Source organism: Anomaloglossus baeobatrachus, chromosome 7 (assembly GCF_048569485.1).
Source record: "Anomaloglossus baeobatrachus isolate aAnoBae1 chromosome 7, aAnoBae1.hap1, whole genome shotgun sequence".
In the NCBI taxonomy this organism is placed as follows: Eukaryota; Metazoa; Chordata; class Amphibia; order Anura; family Aromobatidae; genus Anomaloglossus; species Anomaloglossus baeobatrachus.
Genome location: NC_134359.1, coordinates 291,657,495 through 291,678,442, shown reverse-complemented (window position 1 = coordinate 291,678,442; position 20,948 = coordinate 291,657,495). Strand labels below are relative to the sequence as shown.

At 45.2% G+C, this 20,948-nt stretch overlaps 1 protein-coding gene across 2 annotated transcripts in view; it reads left to right on the top strand.

Annotated features, from left to right (window-relative positions):
• The window catches only part of LOC142246427 (syntaxin-binding protein 4-like), a 73,524-nt gene that overhangs the window by 44,785 nt on the left and 7,791 nt on the right, over positions 1-20,948 (top strand). The window contains exons 1-15 of one of the 2 annotated variants that reach the window (XM_075319478.1): positions 1,057-1,129; positions 2,879-2,952; positions 3,610-3,705; positions 7,311-7,380; positions 7,458-7,532; positions 13,069-13,151; positions 13,303-13,429; positions 13,521-13,653; positions 13,811-13,917; positions 14,021-14,171; positions 14,251-14,317; positions 14,406-14,500; positions 15,648-15,744; positions 15,868-16,004; positions 16,085-16,177. In XM_075319478.1, the coding sequence (XP_075175593.1) occupies positions 1,083-1,129; positions 2,879-2,952; positions 3,610-3,705; positions 7,311-7,380; positions 7,458-7,532; positions 13,069-13,151; positions 13,303-13,429; positions 13,521-13,653; positions 13,811-13,917; positions 14,021-14,171; positions 14,251-14,317; positions 14,406-14,500; positions 15,648-15,744; positions 15,868-16,004; positions 16,085-16,177 (1,452 nt within the window). In that variant the 5' untranslated portion in view covers positions 1,057-1,082. Of the gene's footprint in view, positions 1-1,056; positions 1,130-2,878; positions 2,953-3,609; positions 3,706-7,310; positions 7,381-7,457; positions 7,533-13,068; positions 13,152-13,302; positions 13,430-13,520; positions 13,654-13,810; positions 13,918-14,020; positions 14,172-14,250; positions 14,318-14,405; positions 14,501-15,647; positions 15,745-15,867; positions 16,005-16,084; positions 16,178-20,948 lie in introns of those variants that run through there. The other variant, XM_075319479.1, reaches the window with a different exon arrangement.

The following is a 20,948-nucleotide window of genomic DNA, read 5'->3' as shown; positions in this document are numbered from 1 at the left end:
GCAGTACTTTTATTTTTTGTACAGTAGTTATTTTTATATGGTATTTGGTTGCATTATAACGGTATTATTTGGGTATTATAATGCTAGGCAGTACTTTAATTTTTGATATACTTTTCTTTTTATATAGTATTATTTGGGTACTGTACTTCTAGGTGGTACTTTTATTTTCTATATACTAGTCATTTTTGTATAGTATTATATGGTTGCATTGTATTGGTATTTTTTGGGTAGTGTACTTCTAGGCGGTACTTTTATTTTCTATATACTAGTTATTTTTATATGGTATTATTTGGTCGCATTATAACGGTATTATTTGAGTATTATAATGCTAGGCAGTACTGTAATTTTTGATATACTTTTCTTTTTATATAGTATTATTTGGGTACTGTACTTCTAGTACTTTTATTTTCTATATACTAGTTATTTTTATATGGTATTATTTGGTTGCATTATAACGGTATTATTTGGGTATTACAATGCTAGGCAGTACTTTTATTTTCAATATACTTTTCTTTATATATAGTATTATTTGGTGACTGTATGATGGTTTTATTTGTACACTCGCGATTGTATAGTGTCTTATTTTGGGGCTGTATGGGAGAATCGTTTGTATTATTTTTGCACTGTATGGTGGTATTAATTAAACACTGGTATCATTAGGGATTTTCGGTCCGGCACACTAATTATGAGGAAACGGAGAAATGTAGTTGATACGGGTGGGGAGGGGGGTATACAATCTGCCTTCCGATGTGGTCCTGGACGGGTTGGAGCCCCCGGTGTGGCCGGCCGGCGGTGTCAGCCTCGTGCGCCCATGAATGATATTTACTTCATGGCAGTTGTCATGTAAGCCGCAACTTCAAGCTGACTTCACACAGAAAAGCCTCTGGCTGCACACTCAGCTAACTGCCATAGATTAGAGCAGACTTTGGTCTTCGGTGACCCATTTAGTGCCAAGGGGTGGTCGCTGAGCAATAGCTTTCCACGCGATGAGCCCTCCCCTGCACATATGGGGCCGGTCACCCTCACGCTCCCCATTTGCCCGCGTCCATGTCCCCGGTCACATCACGCTGCAGTCCAGGAGGATGCCGTCCGTGTCCGTCTTCTGTAAAGGAGCCATGATGATCAGCAGGTGAGACGGGCGCAGGAGCCTATAGACTCGGGTCAGCAGATGTTTGGGATTTATATGACAAAGCGGAGGTCGTGCGGTGGCGGTCACATCGTGGCGGTCACATCGGCTCAGCCTCCCCTACAATGACTATTATGCAATGATCTAGACTGGAAAGGGTTAAAAAGCCAATGTTCCGCTCATTCCGCACCATTATTAACTCTTTCTTTTCCATTTTTGGGGTTTTCAATGTTGATTCTATAATATGGGGGGGCATCAGGTCTGTTTTGCGTCTTAGGATGTGCCGCGGCCGATATTTCAAGATAATCGATGGGTCTTTGACAATAAGATTGTATGAAAAAACATTCAGGACATTTATGGGACTTTTATATCTCATGGAATTGGTCATGCAACCAAATTTGCCCATTTTCCAGACCTATAAATTCAGATTTTCAATATGATGTATATAGGTGGGTGCTGGGTCTTATGGTCTGAGGAAGCTTTAGGGGCCCCAAAATGAGACCATTGGTACCGATTAATCTTGATTACTTTCTTAATTGGTTGGAATAGGACACCTCTTCAATCTCATACAGGTAAATGATGAGATCCTGTACTGGTCCCTTCCATAATCTTCAGCCAGAAATGTCCTCTACTGGTTCCATCCTTCACCTTCAGCCAAAAATGTCCTCTAGTGGTTCCCTCCACTTTCAGCCAGAAATGTCCTCCACTGCTTCCCACCTTCACCCAGAAATGTCCTCTACTGGTTCCCTCCTTCACCTACAGCTAAAGTGATCCTCTACTTGTTCCCTCCATCACCTTCAACCATAAGCGTTCTTGACTGGTTTCCTCCATCACCTTCACCTATACGTGTCTTCTACTGGTTCCCTCCATCACCTTTAGACAAAAGTGTCTTATACTGGTTTCATGCATCACCTTCAGCCAGAAGTGTTCTCTACTGACCCCCTCCATCACCTTCAGCCAGAAATGTCCGCTATTGGTTTCCACCTTCACCCAGAAATGTCCTCTATTGGTTCCCTCCTTCACCTTCACCCAGAAATGTCCTCTCCTGGTTCCCTACTTCACCTTCAGCCAAAATGATCCTCTACTTCTACCCTCCATCACCTTCAACCATAAGTGTTCTTGACTCGTTCCCTCCATCACCTTCACCTATACGTGTCTTCTACTGGTTCCCTCCATCACCTTTAGACAAAAGTGTCTTATACTGGTCCCATCCATCACCTTCAGTCAGAAATGTCCTCCATTGGTTCCTTCCATCTCCTTCACTTGTCCCAGTCCTCTGTATCACCTTCAGCTAAAAGTCTCCTCTACTGATCTCCTCCATCACCTTTAGCCAGCAATGTCCTACTCCGATTTCTCTACCGTCATTCCAGCATTCACAATTGCCTCCTTACAGCAATTTCTGACTCCCACCACTGACAAACGGTGGCTTACCGATTACCTGCACAACCTTGACTTCACCTCTAGGGGCACCTTTAATTATTGTGAATTTCTTCAGCAAAGGATCAGAAGGTCCCCTGAGATCAATCTATAAGATGTTGCCATAACGCCTTCATACACCTTCGAGGGCAAGGTTTCTCCATAAACGTTAGGTCTTCTTTTGGGTTCTTCCTCGGAACCTTCACGACTTCTGCTATTTTCCCCATAGTTTTTGGCCATCTTCTGAGCAGATTCCCCATTCCCAGTCTTCTCATAATAGATCCTCAAAGTAGAAAGATGATCTCTGCTGATTCCCTCTCGTTTCTGTGTTTGCAGGACATTAATGGGTCCGTACGGAATGGACCGAACCGTTTACTGCATGGAATTCAACGACTGCATCAATGGACTAGGTGACGTATTAACACTATAAGCATTGACCCTAAATGTTTCCTCTGTGGCCGTTGAACCAGGGGGGTGCAGAGGATTCTGTGCCAATTTGGGGCTATAGCTTCGAATATGCTCACATACTGGAGACCCCTCCACCCCAAGGAGCGCAGAGATGATCCCAAGAACTCACACCTGGAGAAGGTGCTACCGGGATCCCTTGGGTTGTCCACTGCAGCCTGGCACCATAAAAATCCTAAAAGCTGCTGACGGATCACAGTGCCCTTGAATTATGGGCATCTCCATATTACGGGCAGGATTGGGGGCTTCCAATGTCCGTCATATAAACCAATCACCCCTTCCTGTAATCAGAAAGGATTTAGTGTCTGGCAGCGCCCCTTCCCTAAGAGGATTTGTAGGATTGTTTGGGGAAATATGAGACCATTACTTCAATTGAATCAGTGATGGAAGAATGAAAATGGGATATAAAAATCTGACAAGAGCGGCTATTATCACCAAAGAGCCGATGGGGGAGGGGAGGATTGACCCTTTCATTCCCGTACACCTGGCGAGCTACTAATATCCTATCCAGTTCCTCCATCTATGATGGGGATGTGAAGGTGAATGAGGTGATAGGATCTGGTACCGGGGACATGGTCCTAATACAGAAATCTGTGTTACAGGAATTAAGGTAATCGGAGGATTGCGGGAGTTTAGCAGAGAAGAATATGGAGTTTACGTCAAAAGAATCCTTCCTGGTGGAGTTGCCTATTCTGACGGTAGGATAAGGTTTTAACATAAAGTAAGATCCTTCCCTGATCTACCATTATCTTCAACCAGCAGATCCAATGTCAGTCATTAGTAATCTCTACTAGTCATCACTAGTCATTAGTGTCCTCTACTGGTCATCACCAGTCATTAGTGTCCTCTACTGGTCATCACCAGTCATTATTGTCCTCCTCTAGTCATCAACAGTCATTAGTGTCCTCCTCTAGTCATCAACAGTCATTAGTGTCCTCTACTGGTCATCAACAGTCATTAGTGTCCTCTACTGGTCATCAACAGTCATTAGTGTCCTCTACTGGTTATTACCAGTCATTAGTGTTCTCTACTGGGCATCACCAGTTATTGGTGTCCTCTACTGGTCGTCACCAGTCAGTAGTGTCCTATGTTGGTCGTCACCAGTTATCTCATTAGTGTCTTATACTGGTCATCACCAGTCATTAGTGTCCTCTATTGGTCATTAGGGTTTTATACTGGTCATCACCAGTCATTACATTCTTCTACTGGTCCTCACCAGTCATTAGTATCCTATACTGGTCATCACCAGATATTAGTGTCCTAAACTAATCATTAGTGTCCTCTACTGGTCATCACCAGTCATGTCATTAGTGTCTTACACTGGTCATCACCAGTCATTAGTGTCCTCCTCTGGTCATCACCAGTCATTAGTGTCCTCCTCTGGTCATCAACAGTCATTAGTGTCCTCTACTGTTCATCACCAGTCATTAGTGTCCTCCTCTGGTCATCACCAGTCATTAGTGTCCTCTACTGGTCATCACCAGTCATTAGTGTCCTCCTCTGGTCATCACCAGTCATTAGTGTCCTCTACTGGTCATCACCAGTCATTATTGTCCTCCTCTAGTCCTCAACAGTCATTAGTGTCCTCTACTGGTCATCAACAGTCATTAGTGTCCTCTACTGGTCATCAACAGTCATTAGTGTCCTCTACTGTTCATCACCAGTCATTAGTGTCCTCCTCTGGCCATCACCAGTCATTAGTGTCCTCTACTGGTCATCACCAGTCATTATTGTCCTCCTCTAGTCATCAACAGTCATTAGTGTCCTCTACTAGTCATCAACAGTCATTAGTGTCCTCTACTGGTTATCAACAGTCATTAGTGTCCTCTACTGTTCATCTCCAGTCATTAGTGTCCTCTACTGGTCATAACCAGTCATTGGTGTCCTCTACTGGTCATCACCAGTCATGAGTGTCTTATACTGGTCATAACCAGTCATGAGTGTCTTATACTGGTCATCACCAGTCATGAGTGTCTTATACTGGTCATCACCAGTCATGAGTGTCTTATACTGGTCATCACCAGTCATTAGTGTCCTCTGCTGGTCATTATCGATTATTGTTCTATACTGGTCAGCAACAATCAATATTATTCTATAGAGGTCACCAACAACCATCTTTACAAGTCATTGGTGCCGTCTACTGGTCATTACCATCCGTTATCACAAGTTTTAAGTGTCTTGTAATGGTCGTTACTAGTAATTCTCCACTATACTGGTCCTCACAAGGCCTGAGTATCTTTTACGGGTCCGCATCAGTTACTTGAATCCTATGCGGTTTCCTCAGTCACCCACATCCACCAGTGTCTTTGTCTGTTTTTATCTATTCATCGTGTTATATACAGTCATTATCATCTGTGTGAAGATCCAGTCTCCTCAATCTGCACCCACCATTGTCCCATCTGTTCTCCTCCACCACCTCGTCCTGTGCTGGTCTTCACGATCTTCAGAGAGAAGTATTTGATCCTAGCTTCCTTTATATCCTTGGTTGAGCTTGATGGTCATATGTCTTTTTCAGAATTTAGTTAGAGAAAGAATTTGGTACAAAATAAATAGCCTCAAAAAAGGAAAAACTAGACAAAAAAAATAAGAGTAAAAGCCCTAATGAATCAAGCCTACATTTTTTTTTTATTTGGAACCCGTGAATGCCAATTTGAAAGATTTGATGCAAAATATGGCAACAAATGCCACAAGAAAAAAAAGAAAAATTACTTAGAAAAATGCAAATGATAAATCAGGCTCCAAGTACCTATGTAACCTCTACCACCAATGGTCTAGTGTCCCATCCATCACCTCCAGCCTCAGGTGTGCTGTATTATTTCTTTCAATTCTCTTCATCAAGCAACATCCTCTACTGGTCCCTTCCATCACTTTCAGCCAGAAATGTCCTCTACTGGTCCCTTCCATCACTTTCAGCCAGAAATGTCCTCTACTGGTTCCCTCCTTTACCTCCAGCCAGAAAAGTCCTCTACTCGTAACCGCCATCACCTTCAGCTAGAAGTGTCCTCTACTCGTTCCCACCATCACTTTCAGCCAGAAGTGTCCTCTCCCATTCCTTTCCATCATTTTCAGTCAAAAAATGACCTCTACTGGTCCCTTCCATAATCTTCAGCCAGAAATGTCCTCTACTGGCTCCCTCCTTCATCTTCAGCCAGAAAAGTCCTCTACTCGTAACCTCCATCACCTTCAGCTAGAAGTGTCCTCTACTCGTTCCCACCATCACCTTCAGCCAGAAGTGTCCTCTCCCATTCCTTTCCATCATTTTCAGTCAAAAAATGACCTCTACTGGTCCCTTCCATAATCTTCAGCCAGAAATGTCCTCTACTGGTCCCTTCCATAATCTTCAGCCAGAAATGTCCTCTACTGGTTCCCTCCTTCACCTTCAGCCAGAAAAGTCCTCTACTCGTAACCTCCATCACCTTCAGCTAGAAGTGTCCTCTACTCATTCCCACCATCACCTTCAGCCAGAAGTGTCCTCTCCCATTCCTTTCCATCATTTTCAATCAAAAAATAACCTCTACTGGTCCCTTTCATAATCTTCAGCCAGAAATGTCCTCTACTGGTTCCCTCCTTTACCTCCAGCCAAAAAAGTCCTCTACTCGTAACCTCCATCACCTTCAGCTAGAAGTGTTCTCTACTCGTTCCCACCATCACCTTCAACCAGAAGTGTCCTCTCCCATTCCTTTCCATCATTTTCAGTCAACAAATGTCCTCTACTGGTCCCTTCCATAATCTTCAGCCAGAAATGTCCTCTACTGGTCCCTTCCATAATCTTCAGCCAGAAATGTCCTCTACTGGTTCCCTCCTTCACCTTCAGCCAGAAGTATCTTCTACTGGTTTCTTCCATCAACCTCAGCCAGAATTGTCCTCTACTCATTCCCTCCATCACCTTCAACCATAAATGTCCTTCACTGGTTCCCTTCATCACCTTCAGCTAGAAATGTCCTCTACTGGTCCCCTCCATCATTTTCAGCCAGAAATATCCTCTACTGGTTCCTTCCATTACCTTCAGCCAGCAACATCTTGTCCTATGACCTTCAGTTAAAAGTCTCCTCTGCCTGTCTCCTCAATCACCTTTAGCCAGCAATGTCCTACCCCAATTTCTCTGCCATCATGCTGGCTTTCACAATTGCCTCCTTAGAGCATTTTCCCAGACACATTGCCACCTTCAGCCTTACTTTCGTTTAGCCACAGAATGTTGTCCAGCTTTTACCTTAAATCCAAATTCCAGATTTTATGAGGTTTATAGAATTTTATAGCATTTCTATACACCATGATTCCATGTCTTATTTCCCCATTTTTGAAGGACGTCTTCTTCCTGGAGATCAAATTTTGGAGGTGAATGGAGAGAGTCTTATTGGGGTCTCAAATGACAGGTAAAAAGCCGACAGATGACTAGTTGTAAAGGGTTCTCATCAGGTTGTAGGACTAACTTCTGATTGTTTCTCTACAGAGCTGTGGACATTTTGCGGATGTCATCTGCTACCGGCTACATGCGACTCCTCATTGCTCGGGATGAAGAGGCCAGGTCTGTTATTTTTTTATTTTTCTTTATTGTTTAACCTTCCTGGAACATCTTGGATATCCTATAGGAGGTTCTTGGTGTTACCTGATAGGAAACTGTTGACTTCAGAGGTCGAAGGTCTATAGACTGACGATCAAGTCATTGCTGTTCTTCAAGAATCACGAAGCATGACCACATAATATATGTTTGAGGACTCTACTGATAGTTCTGGCTAATACGGGGAAGATAGAGGAGGCCCAATTAGAGGAATCTACTCATAGATCTGGCTAATACGGGGAAGGTAGAGGAGGCCCAATTAGAGGAATCTACTCATAGGTCTGGCTAATACGGGGAAGGTAGAGGAGGCCCAATTAGAGGAATCTACTCATAGGTCTGGCTAATACGGGGAAGGTAGAGGAGGCCCAATTAGAGGAATCTACTCATAGGTCTGGCTAATACGGGGAAGGTAGAGGAGGCCCAATTAGAGGAATCTACTCATAGGTCTGGCTAATACGGGGAAGGTAGAGGAGGCCCAATTAGAGGAATCTACTCATAGGTCTGGCTAATACGGGGAAGGTGGAGGTGGCCCAATTTGAGGGATCCACGACATACGTGGTCTTCGTGACACCACCCCTTTAATCCAAATAAGATCATCAGGTTACCATAATATGGAACCTGAGCTTTCAGTCCCTGGAGAGAGAAGTAGCACAGCTGGACGCCCCTCTTCTGGGGTCACAGCATCATGGATTTTCAGATTTACGAGAAGGCAGGCGTCTAATACTCTCCATCTTGTAACCTAATTTAATGGACAGTCTTCAGAAACTAGCATCTGTTCACGAGAGCCAACGACACGGCATCACGTCTTCTCTTACCACCTCAAGACGAAAACTCCTACCTTCACACAATGATACGTCAATGGCCACCACGATCTTTGATATATAATTATTAATTAACTTTTATTTTTCTAATCTCCCATAACAAATCAAGTCCAGTTACTAGTTTCTAAAACTTTTCCAATTTGGGTGGAAATAGAAAAATAGGATGGAGTTGAGGGATCTACTTCTTCCGGCCAAGTAGACCCCTTTACCTATAACAAGCGTTTACATTGATTGGAGACTTATTCCAACTTTTCGAAAAAATTATCTTTCTATGAAAACTATAAATCCTGTAAAAAGTAAAGAGGTCAAAACGGTCATTATCACCAGGGGGTAATATGGGATCAACTCGGAAAGTCATTATCCTAGAGGCAGCCTGACCCCCTGGGGTATAATCCGCTCTGCCCACGTCATTCTGCTGACAGATGTACGCTGAGTGTAATATAAATATAACTCCTGTCATCCTTTTCCGAGAAGTAAAAGTAATGGAGGCTCCATTATCTACAGTGCCTTGAAAAAGTATTCATACCCCGTAAACTTTTCCAGGTTACACCTACAAATTAAATGTATTTTATTGAGATATATACCCACACAAAGTGGTCAGTTCCTCTGTCTGCTGGGCTATTGCTTTTTCTTCCCTGTCCAAATGCTGATGGTTCTTATTGTCTTTGTTCTCCCTTCTTGGTTCGCTTCTCTCCAGGTGTTTCTTTTTTCCCTGTTGTAGTTTGCCCCATCACATTCTGGGTTGGGTTATACATGTTCATTGCTTTTTCCTTGCTGACTATATCTCTAAATGGACTTATTTCAAGGAGTTCCAGCCCTTCAGCTTAGGAGTTTACTTTTTGGTAAACAGGTTCTTATTGTCTTTGTTCTTGCTTCTTGGTTCGCTTCTCTCCAGATGTTTCTTATTTCCCCATTGTAGTTTGCCCCATCACATTTTGTGTTGGGTTTTACATGTTCATTGCTTTTTCCTTGCTGACTATATCTCTAAATGGCCTTATTTCAAGGAGTTCTAGGCCTTCAGCTTAGGGGTTTACTTTTTGTTAAACATTTATCTTCCCTGTCCAACTGCTGATGGTTCTTATTTTCTTTGTTCTCCCTTCTTGGTTCGCTCCTCTCCAGGTGTTTCTTATTTCCCCATTGTAGTTTGCACCATCACATTCTGGGTTGGGTTATATACATGCACTGCTTTTCCTTGCTGACTATATCTCTAGGTATACAAATCAGAGTGAAATGGGGGTTAATGCCGCGCATCAGCCAAAATGAAGATGTAGCACGTTGATGTTATAAACATATTCTTTTATTCCATCGGTCTACGCGTTTCGAGGATATACCTCTTCTTCAGGACATAGTATGCTGATGGTTCTTAATGTCTTTGTTCTTCCTTCTTGGTTCGCTTCTCTCCAGGTGTTTCTTATTTCCCCATTGTAGTTTGCCCCATCACATTCTGGGTTGGGTTATACAAGTTCATTGCTTCTTCCTTGCTGACTATATTTCTAAGTGGACTTATTTCAAGGAGTTCCATGCCTTCATGTTAGGGGTTTACTTTTTAGCAAACATTTTTCATCCCTGTCCAAATGCTGATGGTTCTTATTGCCTTTGTTCTTACTTCTTGGTTCGCTTCTCTCCAGGTGTTTCTTATTTCCCCGTTGTAGTTTGCTCGATCACTTTCTGGGTTGGGTTATACAGGTTCACTCCTTTTCCTTGCTGGCTACATCTTTAGGTGGACTTATTTCAAGGAGTTCCAGGCCTTCATCTTAGGGGTTTACTTTTTAGTAAACACTGCTTGAGTGCCTGCTGTGAGTCAGTTTGTTTTCTTTCCCAGCACTTATTCCTTTCAGCTTCTGTGAACCATTTTCCATCTCTCTGGCTTTTGTATCCTCCCGCACACCTTTCCCTGCCTCGGTTGGCAGTGTGTGGCAGCCTCCCCTCTGGTCCTTTAGGTGGTACAAGAAACCTTTCAACGGCCTTTTAGGGAGTCAGGACCAAGGTGGTGTTAGTTGTTCAGCTAGGGTCTTACTAGTCTGTACAGGCACCAGTTGAGTGTAGGGGCATCTTCTCCTTGTAGAAGGTCTTTTTTACATGTTGTTTTTTTTTTTTTTTTTTAAGTATTTTAAAAATATATATCAATACCTTGTATTTTGGGGTCTGTCTCCACCAGCTCTGCACATGTAGAGGCTGAAATCTTTGCCCATCTGTCTTTGCACATGAGCTCTCGCTCAGTGAGATTGGATGGAGACGTCTATGAACAGCAATTTTCACGTCTGGTCACAGATTCTCAATTAGATTTCGGTCTGGACTGTGACTGGGCCGCTCACACACATGAATATGCTCTGATCTAAGCCACCCATTGTAAATCTGGCAGGGTGCTGGAAGGTGAACCTACACCCCAATCTCAAGTGTTTTGCAGCTTATAATAGGTTTTCCTCCAGAGATGCCCTGTATTTAGCTCCATCCATCTTCCCTTCACCTCTGACCAGCTTCCCTGCCCCTGCTGAAGAAAAGCCTCCCCACAGCAGGATGCAGCCTCCACCATGTTTGACATTGTAGATGGTGTTTTCAGGAAGATGTGCAGTGTCTGTTTTCCCCCACACATAGTGTTTTGCTTAGCTCAGTGAGATTGGATGGAGATGCCTGTGAGTAGCAATTTTAACAGCTTATCACAAATTCTCAATTGGATTTCAGTCTGGACTGTTCACACAGATAAAAATGCTTTGCTCTAAATAATTTATTAATCACCAACAAAGAAAAAGAATCAATATAAAAATTAATTTTTATTGGTTATAAAATATAAAAATATACATAGGATGTCTCAGGAAAGCAAGCCCCACAGAAGGGGTTTAGAAAAAATAGATCTTAGTATAATGTTGGGAACACCATAATTTCACATAATAAATATCAGCCTGTATGAAGAATAATAATGGTATATGAATATAGCTATAGCAATATTTAAGAACACAAGTGTGTTAAAATAATGAGAATGAATAGCAAAGTAACAACCAATATACCTACGGGGTATGACAAGAAGTTAAATAGCTGTCCCGCACCCTCTCCGACGCACGTTTCGCGCTGTATAGCGCTTTTTCCAGGAGTCAAAATAATTTATTGTAAACTCTGGTAGGATGTTTAGGGTCGTTGTTCTGGTGAAAGGTGAAGCTCAAGGATGCCCCAGTTTCAAGTCTTTTGTTTCCAGTATTGCCATGTATTTAGCTGACCAGTTTCCCTGTCCCTGTTGAAGAAAAGCCTCCCCACAGCAGAATGCTGCTGCCACCACCATGTGTGACTGTGGGGATGTTGTTTTCAGGGTGATGTGCAATGTTAGTATTCCATCCACACATAGAATTTTGAATTTAGCCCAAAAAGCTGCACTTTGGTCTAATCTGACCGAAGCTTCAACTTCCATATGCTCGCTGAGTCCCCTACTAGCTATATTCTTGTACATAGGGGCTGTATTATAGTAGTTATATTCTTGTACATAGAGGGCAGTATTATAGTAGTTATATTCTTGTACATAGGGGGCAGTATTATAGTAGTTATATTCTTGTACATAGGAGCAATATTATAGTGGTTATATTCTTGTACATAGGGGCAGTATTATAGTAGTTATATTCTTGTACATAGGAGCAGTATTATAGTGGTTATATTCTTGTACATAGGAGCAGTATTATAGTAGTTATTCTTGTATATAGGGGCAGTATTATAGCAGTTATATTCTTGTATATAGGGGGCAGTATTATAGTAGTTATATTCTTGTACATAGGGGCAGTATTATAGTAGTTATATTCTTGTACATAGGGGGCAGTATTATAGTAATTATATTCTTGTACATAGGGGGCAGTATTATAGTAGTTATATTCTTGTACATAGGGGCAGTATTATAGTAGTTATATTCTTGTATATAGGGGGCAGTATTTTAGTAGTTATATTCTTGTACATAGGGGGCAGTATTATAGTAGTTATATTCCTGTACATAGGAGCAGTATTATAGTAGTTATATTCTTGTACATAGGGGCAGTATTATAGTAGTTATATTCTTGTACATAGGGGGCAGTATTATAGTAATTATATTCTTGTACATAGGGGGCAGTATTATAGTAGTTATATTCTTGTACATAGGGGCAGTATTATAGTAGTTATATTCTTGTATATAGGGGGCAGTATTTTAGTAGTTATATTCTTGTACATAGGGGGCAGTATTATAGTAGTTATATTCTTGTACATAGGGGTCAGTATTATAGTAGTTATATTCCTGTACATAGGAGCAGTATTATAGTAGTTATATTCTTGTACATAGGAGCACTATTATAGTAGTTATATTCTTATACATAGTGGGCAGTATTATAGTAGTTATATTCTTGTACATAGGAGGCAGTATTATAGTAGTTATATTCTTGTACATAGGGGCAGTATTATTGTAGTTATATTCTTGTACATAGGAGCAGTATTATAGTAGTTATATTCTTGTACATAGGAGCAGTATTATAGTAGTTATATTCCTGTTCATAGATGGCAGTATTATAGCGGGTATATTCTTGTACATAGGGGCAGTATTATAGTAGTTATATTCCTGTTCATAGATGGCAGTATTATAGCGGGTATATTCTTGTACATAGGGGCAGTATTATAGCGGCTATATTCTTGTACAGAGGAGCAGTATACAGATTGTATTGTATATTATGTTTTAGGAAGGAATTCTCGGAGTTGTTGGAGAAATGTAGCTCTCATAGTGACACTGGATCTTCCCGGAGTTCCCCCATATTGCACAGCAGTGAGTATAACACCAGACATTTTGGAGATATTTGGTCTCTTTCCTAAATTTGGGGACTGTGATTTTTTTTGTGTATGTGGTCATACCCTTATGGGCAGGACTCTTCAGCCTCCTTTATTCTCACCTTTATCCTTGTGGCGTCTGGTCTTAGGCAGGTACCTGGAGAGCACGTCTTCAGAGTCCTCCTCGCGGTCCCAGAGTCCGTTGCTTCTAAGTCCGGCCAGCTCTCACAGCCAATTTGGAGGGAGCAGCGGAGTGTCCTCATACTCTACATCAAGGTACTAGAGTGGTCTAGAAGATGCCATAACTCTCCAGAAGGGTTGGTGGACTCCGTGTGGATGACATCTCATTACGTCTGCCCTTTCCTAGTGATTTGGGAGTCCAGAATATTTCCATCCATAAGTCTACAGGCCTGGGGCTGGTGCTCAGTGGAGGCTCCAACCGGCAGGAGGGTCCCATGGTCTACGTGCAGGAGGTGCTCCCTGATGGAGACAGCTACCGGGTAAGGAGGTCCACAGTATAGGTATGGACAACTATCGGGTTAGTTACTAGCATAGGGTTAAGGACAAGCTTGGGTCTAGAGCTTGGCTTGGAGTTAGGCCTAGGATGGTTGTGGTCCGATATCGTCAAGTCATCCATATTTTATGCTCCCTTCTCAGGACGGGCGGCTACGATCCGGAGACCAGCTGCTCTCCATTAACCAAAACTCAATGATCGGCATCACCAATGAAGAAGCCAAACGGATTGTGGCCCGAGCCCGATTCAGGTGAGTACCAGACCCAACGATCTGGAGTGACAACAATCTGGAGGCCACGACCTTCAAACCTCCTCGTCCTACTATGATAACCCCCTTACATCTTTCTTCTAAGACAGAACAGCTGCACGGACGTGTCCTTCATCCCCAACTCCAGCAGACTGCGCAGTTCCTCTGTGTCCAGTAGTTCTTCTTTGCTGCAGCACAGGATGGTGGGAAACGGACTGTCCCCCTGCCGACTAAAGGTCCACGTCCGATCTCCAGAGGTGAGAGGGCGCAGGTGGAGGAGCCTTTATTGCAGCTCACTTTAGCATTTAACTGTATTGTACTTTTTTTCTTTTTTAGTGCCGACATGAAAATAACGTGCCTTCTCCATCCCCCGATATCTGCCCCCCAGAGCTGACCATATCGGGTGAGTGGCCATATTACCTCGTCCGCTGGCCACGTGCTTGTGGTCATAGCCCACACATGGGATCATTTTACATCACGTCTCGTTGCAGCTCCATCATCTCCGACAAATCACAGATCTTCAGCGAGCAAACAAAAGGTCTCCTTAGATCCCCACGTCCGTATCAAGGAGGAGAAGCTGGACTTTGTAAGTGTCCTGTGGACTATGGGCGTCCGCTGTACATAGCTGCGCTCTCCAGTCACATCCAGAGCTGCACTCACAATTCTGTTGATTACCTGTTAGCGCTCACTGCTGCCCTATGCTGGGCCTGTTGTGAATTTTAGCATAATCTAATGTATAAAGTGTATGTATGTATATATGTATATCTGTGTATATGTATGTATGTATATGTGTGTGTGTACTGTAAATGTATGTGTGCACTGTATGTGTATGTATGTGTGTGTGTATATGTAAGTGTGTATGTATATATATGTGTGTACTGTATGTGTATGTATGTGTGTGTATATGTATGTATGTGTGTATATGTATGTGTGCACTGTATGTGTATGTAAGGGTGTATGTATATATATGTGTGTATATGTATGTGTACTGTATGTATGTGTGTATATGTATGTATATGTGTGTGTGTACTGTAAATGTATGTGTGTGTGTGTATGTATATGTGTGTGTGTGTATATATGTATGTATATGTATGTGTGTATTGTATGTGTGTGTATATGTATGTGTATATGTGTGTATGTGTATATGTGTGTATATGTATGTGTGATTATGTGTGTGTGTGTGTGTGTATATGTATGTGTGTATATGTATGTATGTGTGTGTATATGTATGTGTGTATGTATACCGTCACAATTACAATCACAGTATTTTGCACAGAAACTCCATGTGACTCAGGGAACGTCATAGACTATGTTTTGAGGGGAAAAGTTAACCCCGCGCTTTACAGTTATTTTACAAAAAAAAACCTGCTTACATTAAAGTGAATGGAGCTGGGAACGGATCAGTTATTATAGACTGCTATTATGGACAGAGAAACAGACAGAGACCCACACACACAGAAAGAGAGACACACACACAGCTCTGCTTCTATTTTGCTACAGGTCATTAATAGGAGCTGTGATTGGTTGCTATAGGCAAGAAAGGACATTCTTAGTATAATAAGGTTATGTGTAAGGGAGAGAGGGACAGACACAGACAATCACTAGGTCACAATCTCGGGAAACGCCGGGTACTGCAGCTATCGTCATATAAACCCGATTTGGCAGGGATTGGGGTGTAACACGTGGTTGCCCCTTTTCGGGGCTCAGTAGTCATTCCTGTGTTGATGTTGCAGCTCCTGGAGATCCTCGGGATGGAAATATCCGACGCGAAGAGGCGAGAGCTGCACCACGGTCTAATCACAGACTGCCAGGGAACGGTGGCGTACGGAGGTGGGTACAACCTCACCCGGCCCAGACCATGGCACTGCCCCATCACTCACTCCACCATGACCTCTCCTGAAACACTCTGTTCTGCGGTCACTATAGTTACAGGATTGTGTTCTGCCTCCTCAGATCTCCTGCAGGCTCTCCGGGACGGGCTACAGGAGGAGTTGGAGGACGCCGGTCTGGACTCCAGCTCTTTACTCTTCACTCATTACGAAGCGGCCAATTTGCTGGACACGTGTGCGTTCCACTCCCCGGTCACTAAGGTAAGAGGTGGGGGGCCAGACCAGCTCGGTGGTGGGTCCTCCAGCAGGACAGCTCTGACTCCGCTCTCCATGTTCTGCAGGAATTTGATGTCCCGAGGTTCTTCGATAGCTTAGATCTGGAGAAACTGCAGGATGAAGTGTCTGAGCTGAAGCAGGAGATGAGGCGGCTGAAGGTGGGTGACGAGGATTGGGGAGGTCCTACTTAGCTTCCTCCAAAAAAAAGTGACACGGGGGGCTTCTCCGGACAATGGCTGAGACCTTATGTTCATATGCCAAGCCGGGCGCCTGCTCCATCAGACACTTTTCCAAATGGCAGCCCCTTTAAGTACAGATCTCACACAAAACCCTCTAAACAAATACAGACCCCAGACCCCTAGACTTTCACAGATCCCAGATTTGAGCACCCAAAAATACACACATACCCCTGAGGAATACTCCAACATACTCCAGTGTAGAAGTGCTAAATACAGACCCCTAACTGAGACCCCTCACATAAAGACCCATAAACTAATATACACCCTAGTCCAGGACCCCTAAACTAAAACAAACTCCAGACCATGACCCCCCTACTAAAACATATCAAAAACCAGACCCCTAAATAGAGACCCTACTCCATACCCCTACACTAATGCAGACCCCAAACTAGAACCTCTAACTATAGACTACAGACCACCAAAATACTTAACCTAAATCATACCCCCTACAGTAATGCAGACCCCAAACATGACCCTTAAACTAATAGAGATCCCAGACCAGGACCTCTATCTATAAACCACAGACCACCAAAATACTTAACCCAAACCATACCCCCTACATTAATGCCGACTGGAGTCCAGAACCTCTAAATAAAGACCTCTAAATAGAGGACTTGGACTACACCCCTTAAACCAGAACCTTTAAAGACTGACCCCCTAAAACCATACCCCAACACCGATACAGACCCCAGTCAAAAACCCCTAAATACAGGCCCCAGACCAGAACCCCAATAACTAACACTGACCCCAAACCAGAACCCCTAAATACTGACCACAGACTTCCTAAATACCATAGGCCAAACACTACACCCCCTACCCTAATACAGACCCCCCCCCCCCCTACCCTAATACAGACCCCCAGACCAGACCCCCTTGAACTAATACTGACCCCAAACTAAAACCCCTAAATACTGACCACAGACCTCCTAAATACCATAGGTCCAAAAGTACACTCTCTACCCTAATACAGACCCCAGACAAGACCCCCTACCCTAATACAGGCCCCAGACCAGACCCCATACACAAATACAGACCCCAGGCCAGACCCCCTTAAACTAATATACTGACCCCAAATTAAAACCCCTAAATACTGTTCACAGACCTCCTAAATACCATAGGTCCAAAACCACACCCCCTACCCTAATACAGACCCCAAACCAGACCCCCTAAACTAATACAGGCACCAGACCAGACTCCCTACAGACTCCCCCTAAATTAGTAGATATCAGACCGTCCCTTTAATCTAGTCCAGGACCCCTATGAGACCCCTTGCACTTACATAGGAGCTCATGCTCCTCCTCTGAGGAGCCGCCATGCTGTTATGCAGGACCTGCACACATATGGTCATGTGACCTGTGGTCCTTCTGGGGGGTCCGGCGTATATGGTGCCCCTCTGTTATGGGAGGTCCGCAGTTTCCACACTTTCTCATTCTCATTTTCTTTATCGTTCCTATGGGAGACCCAGACATTGGGTGTATAGCTTCTGCCTCCGGAGGACACACAAAGTACTACACTCAAAAGTGTAGCTCCTCCCTCTGAGCTTATACACCCCCTGGAGAAACCAGATCTAACCAGTTCATTGCTTTGTGTTCAGGAGGCACACATCCACACATGCATTCTCATCTGATTTTTCATTTTTGCAAAGAGTTGGAAGTAAAGCGGGTCCAAGTCTGGACCCCCGGCATGTCCCTTCTCACCCCACTGTGTCGGCGGTGCTGTTAAGGTTGATTCCCAGGCTGGAGCCTTACATGCCGCGCTCCTTCACCATCCCTCGGGCTCTGGCTTGAAGTGGGAGCCAGCACGGTTCTCCTTGCTTTGCAGGAGACCGGTCTCCATCCGCAGCCCTTCAGGATCCTGCTGGACGGAGCACTCATCCCTCAGGGACCTGGCCCTGCGTCTCACAAGCTAAGTACCTGAGACGTATATATTCTGGGGGTCCCTGTATTTTATTATGGTGGGAGAGTGTGCTGTTTGCGTTTTCTAACATTTCCGGCCGGTTCTCTGGCTTTCGCCTGAGAACCGCGCCGATGGTGCCAGCGCGCCGGCCGCACAGCTTAAATTTAGGCCCCGGCTTCGCCGGAGGCCTACTTTCGTTTTCACTGCCCTCTCATGTCATTCATGCAGAGGGACAGTGTGGCTTCGCCCAGCGGCCGATTTGCACAGGGGAGGGACACTCCTCTCTGAGTACGTGTCTCCTCCCCTGTAAATCTCCTTGGCCCTCCAGATCCCGCTCTCAGGGTTGGCCCCGCCCCCTCTCCTCGCTCCGGCGCCATTTTATCAGCGTTTTTTCTCTGCGATCTTCACTGGCTGCAGCATCCCTGCTGAAGTGCTTGGGGGTCCGGGCTTTGGGATCTGGAGGGCACACACGGTCTGGTAAGCCACAACCTTTGGTTGTGGGCCTCTGTATATACTCTCTGGGGGTCACTCTGAGCAGAGCCCCCACTCCAGCAGCATGTCTCACACGAGGAGCAAGGCAAAGCTATACTCAGTATGCGCTGAATGTAAGCTCGTGCTGCCAGAACCGAGCACCTATCCACATTGTGATGCCTGCTCTAACCTGACGATGCCTCAGCCTGGAATCGCCCCCCCAGTGGTCTCTCCGGCTGCTCCGGCTCCTGTGGCTGAACCCCCGGCTTGGGTAGAATCCTTCTCTAGGTCTATCTCCCAGTCTTTTGCTGACTCCATGGGACAGCTGTCCCGGACTCTGCTGACCATGCATCAGCCCCCTTCTCAGGGCGCCTCTGCTGCTAGGGCTCTCTCAGCGGAGCTCACAGAGGATTCTTCATCTGGTCCCAGGCCCCGTCCTCCTAAGAGGAGACGGAGGGCTTCCTCCCCTTCCTCGCCCCGCGGCTCCGATTCACGAGCCGATTCGCAGGACGAGGAGGATGTCTTTACTGGGGGCTCGGACGCTACCTCCATGTGCCCCATTGATCTGTCCGAAAGTGACTCAGATCTTAGTGATTTGATTGCTTCTATTAATTCTGTGCTGGACCTCAATCCGCCAGTATCAGGGGAGCAACCCTCTCTGGCAGAAAAACATCAGTTTACCTCGCCTAAGAGGACAAAGAGTGTGTTCTTTAACCACTCCAGTTTTCAGGCCGCTGTGACCAAGCCCAGGGCCTGTCCTGACAAACGCTTCCCAAAGCGTGGTTCTGATGACCGTTTTCCCTTTCCACCTGAGGTGGTCAAGGAGTGGGCTCTTTCTCCAAAGGTAGACCCCCCCCGTGTCTAGACTTTCAGCCCGGACCGTGGTATCAGTGGCTGATGGCACCTCTCTTAAGGATTCCACTGACCGCCAGGTCGACCTTCTGGCCAAATCTGTATATGAGGCGGCAGGGGCCTCGTTCTCCCCATCCTTTGCAGCAGTGTGGGCTCTCAAAGCCATCTCTGCTTCTCTAGAGGAGATGCATTCCCTCACCAAGGAATCTATGCCCGAGATGGTTGCCTTAACTTCTCAAGCTTCCGCTTTTTCATCCTATGCCATGTCTGCCATGCTGGAGGCTTCTCACCGCACTGCGGTGGCTTCTGCTAATTCCCTCGCTATCCGCAGGATCTTGTGGCTTCGAGAGTGGAAGGCAGATGCTTCTTCTAAGATGTACCTTGCGGGGCTCCCTTTTGCTGGTTCCCGGCTATTCGGTGAACAACTGGATGAAATTATTAAGGAAGCTACTGGCGGGAAGAGTACTTCCATGCCACAAACCAAGACCAGGAAACCCGCCCAGGGTAGGAATCAGTCGAGGTTTCGTTCCTTTCGTTCCTCCAACTGGTCTTCCTCTAAGCCCTCGGCCTCGTCCACTAACTCAGCCAAGGACCAAAAATCCAGCTGGCGCACAAAAGCGCGTCCACAGAAGACCGCAGGAGCTGCTGCCACTAAGGCAGCCTCCTCGTGACTATCTGTCCGCGCCACCAACGTCCTTAGTCGGTGGCAGGCTCTCCCACTTTGGCGACGCTTGGTTTCAACACGTCTCCGATCAGTGGGTGCGGGATGTCATCTCCCACGGCTACAGGATAGAATTCTCTTCCAGCCCACCAAACAGATTTTTTCTCTCAACTCCCCCCTGTTCCAAGGCCGCCGTCTTCTCTCAGGCCGTGGCATCCTTGCAGGCCAACGGAGTAATTGTACCGGTTCCCACCCAGGAACGGTTCAGAGGTTTCTACTCAAATCTCTTCCTAGTCCCCAAAAAGGACGGTTCCTTCCGGCCCATCTTGGATCTCAAGCTTCTCAACAAGCATGTTCAGGTGCGGCATTTTCGCATGGAGTCTCTGCGATCAGTCATTGCCTCTATGACCCAAGGGGATTTCCTGGCATCCATCGACATCAGAGATGCCTATCTGCATGTGCCAATTGCAGTTTCACACCAGCGTTGGCTACGTTTTGCAATAGGAGAAGATCATTTCCAATTCGTGGCTCTCCCCTTTGGGTTAGCCACGGCCCCTCGAGTATTCACGAAGGTCATGGCAGCAGTGGTTGCGGTTCTGCACCTCCAGGGGTTGGCAGTGATTCCTTACTTGGACGACCTTCTAGTCAAGGCTTCATCCAGTGCAGACTGTCAGCGGAGTGTCTCGCTCACTCTTACCACTCTAGCCCAATTCGGGTGGCTGGTCAATCTGCCCAAATCCACTCTGACTCCGACCCAGAGTCTCATGTACCTAGGGATGCAGTTCGAGACTCTGCCGGCACTTGTGAAGT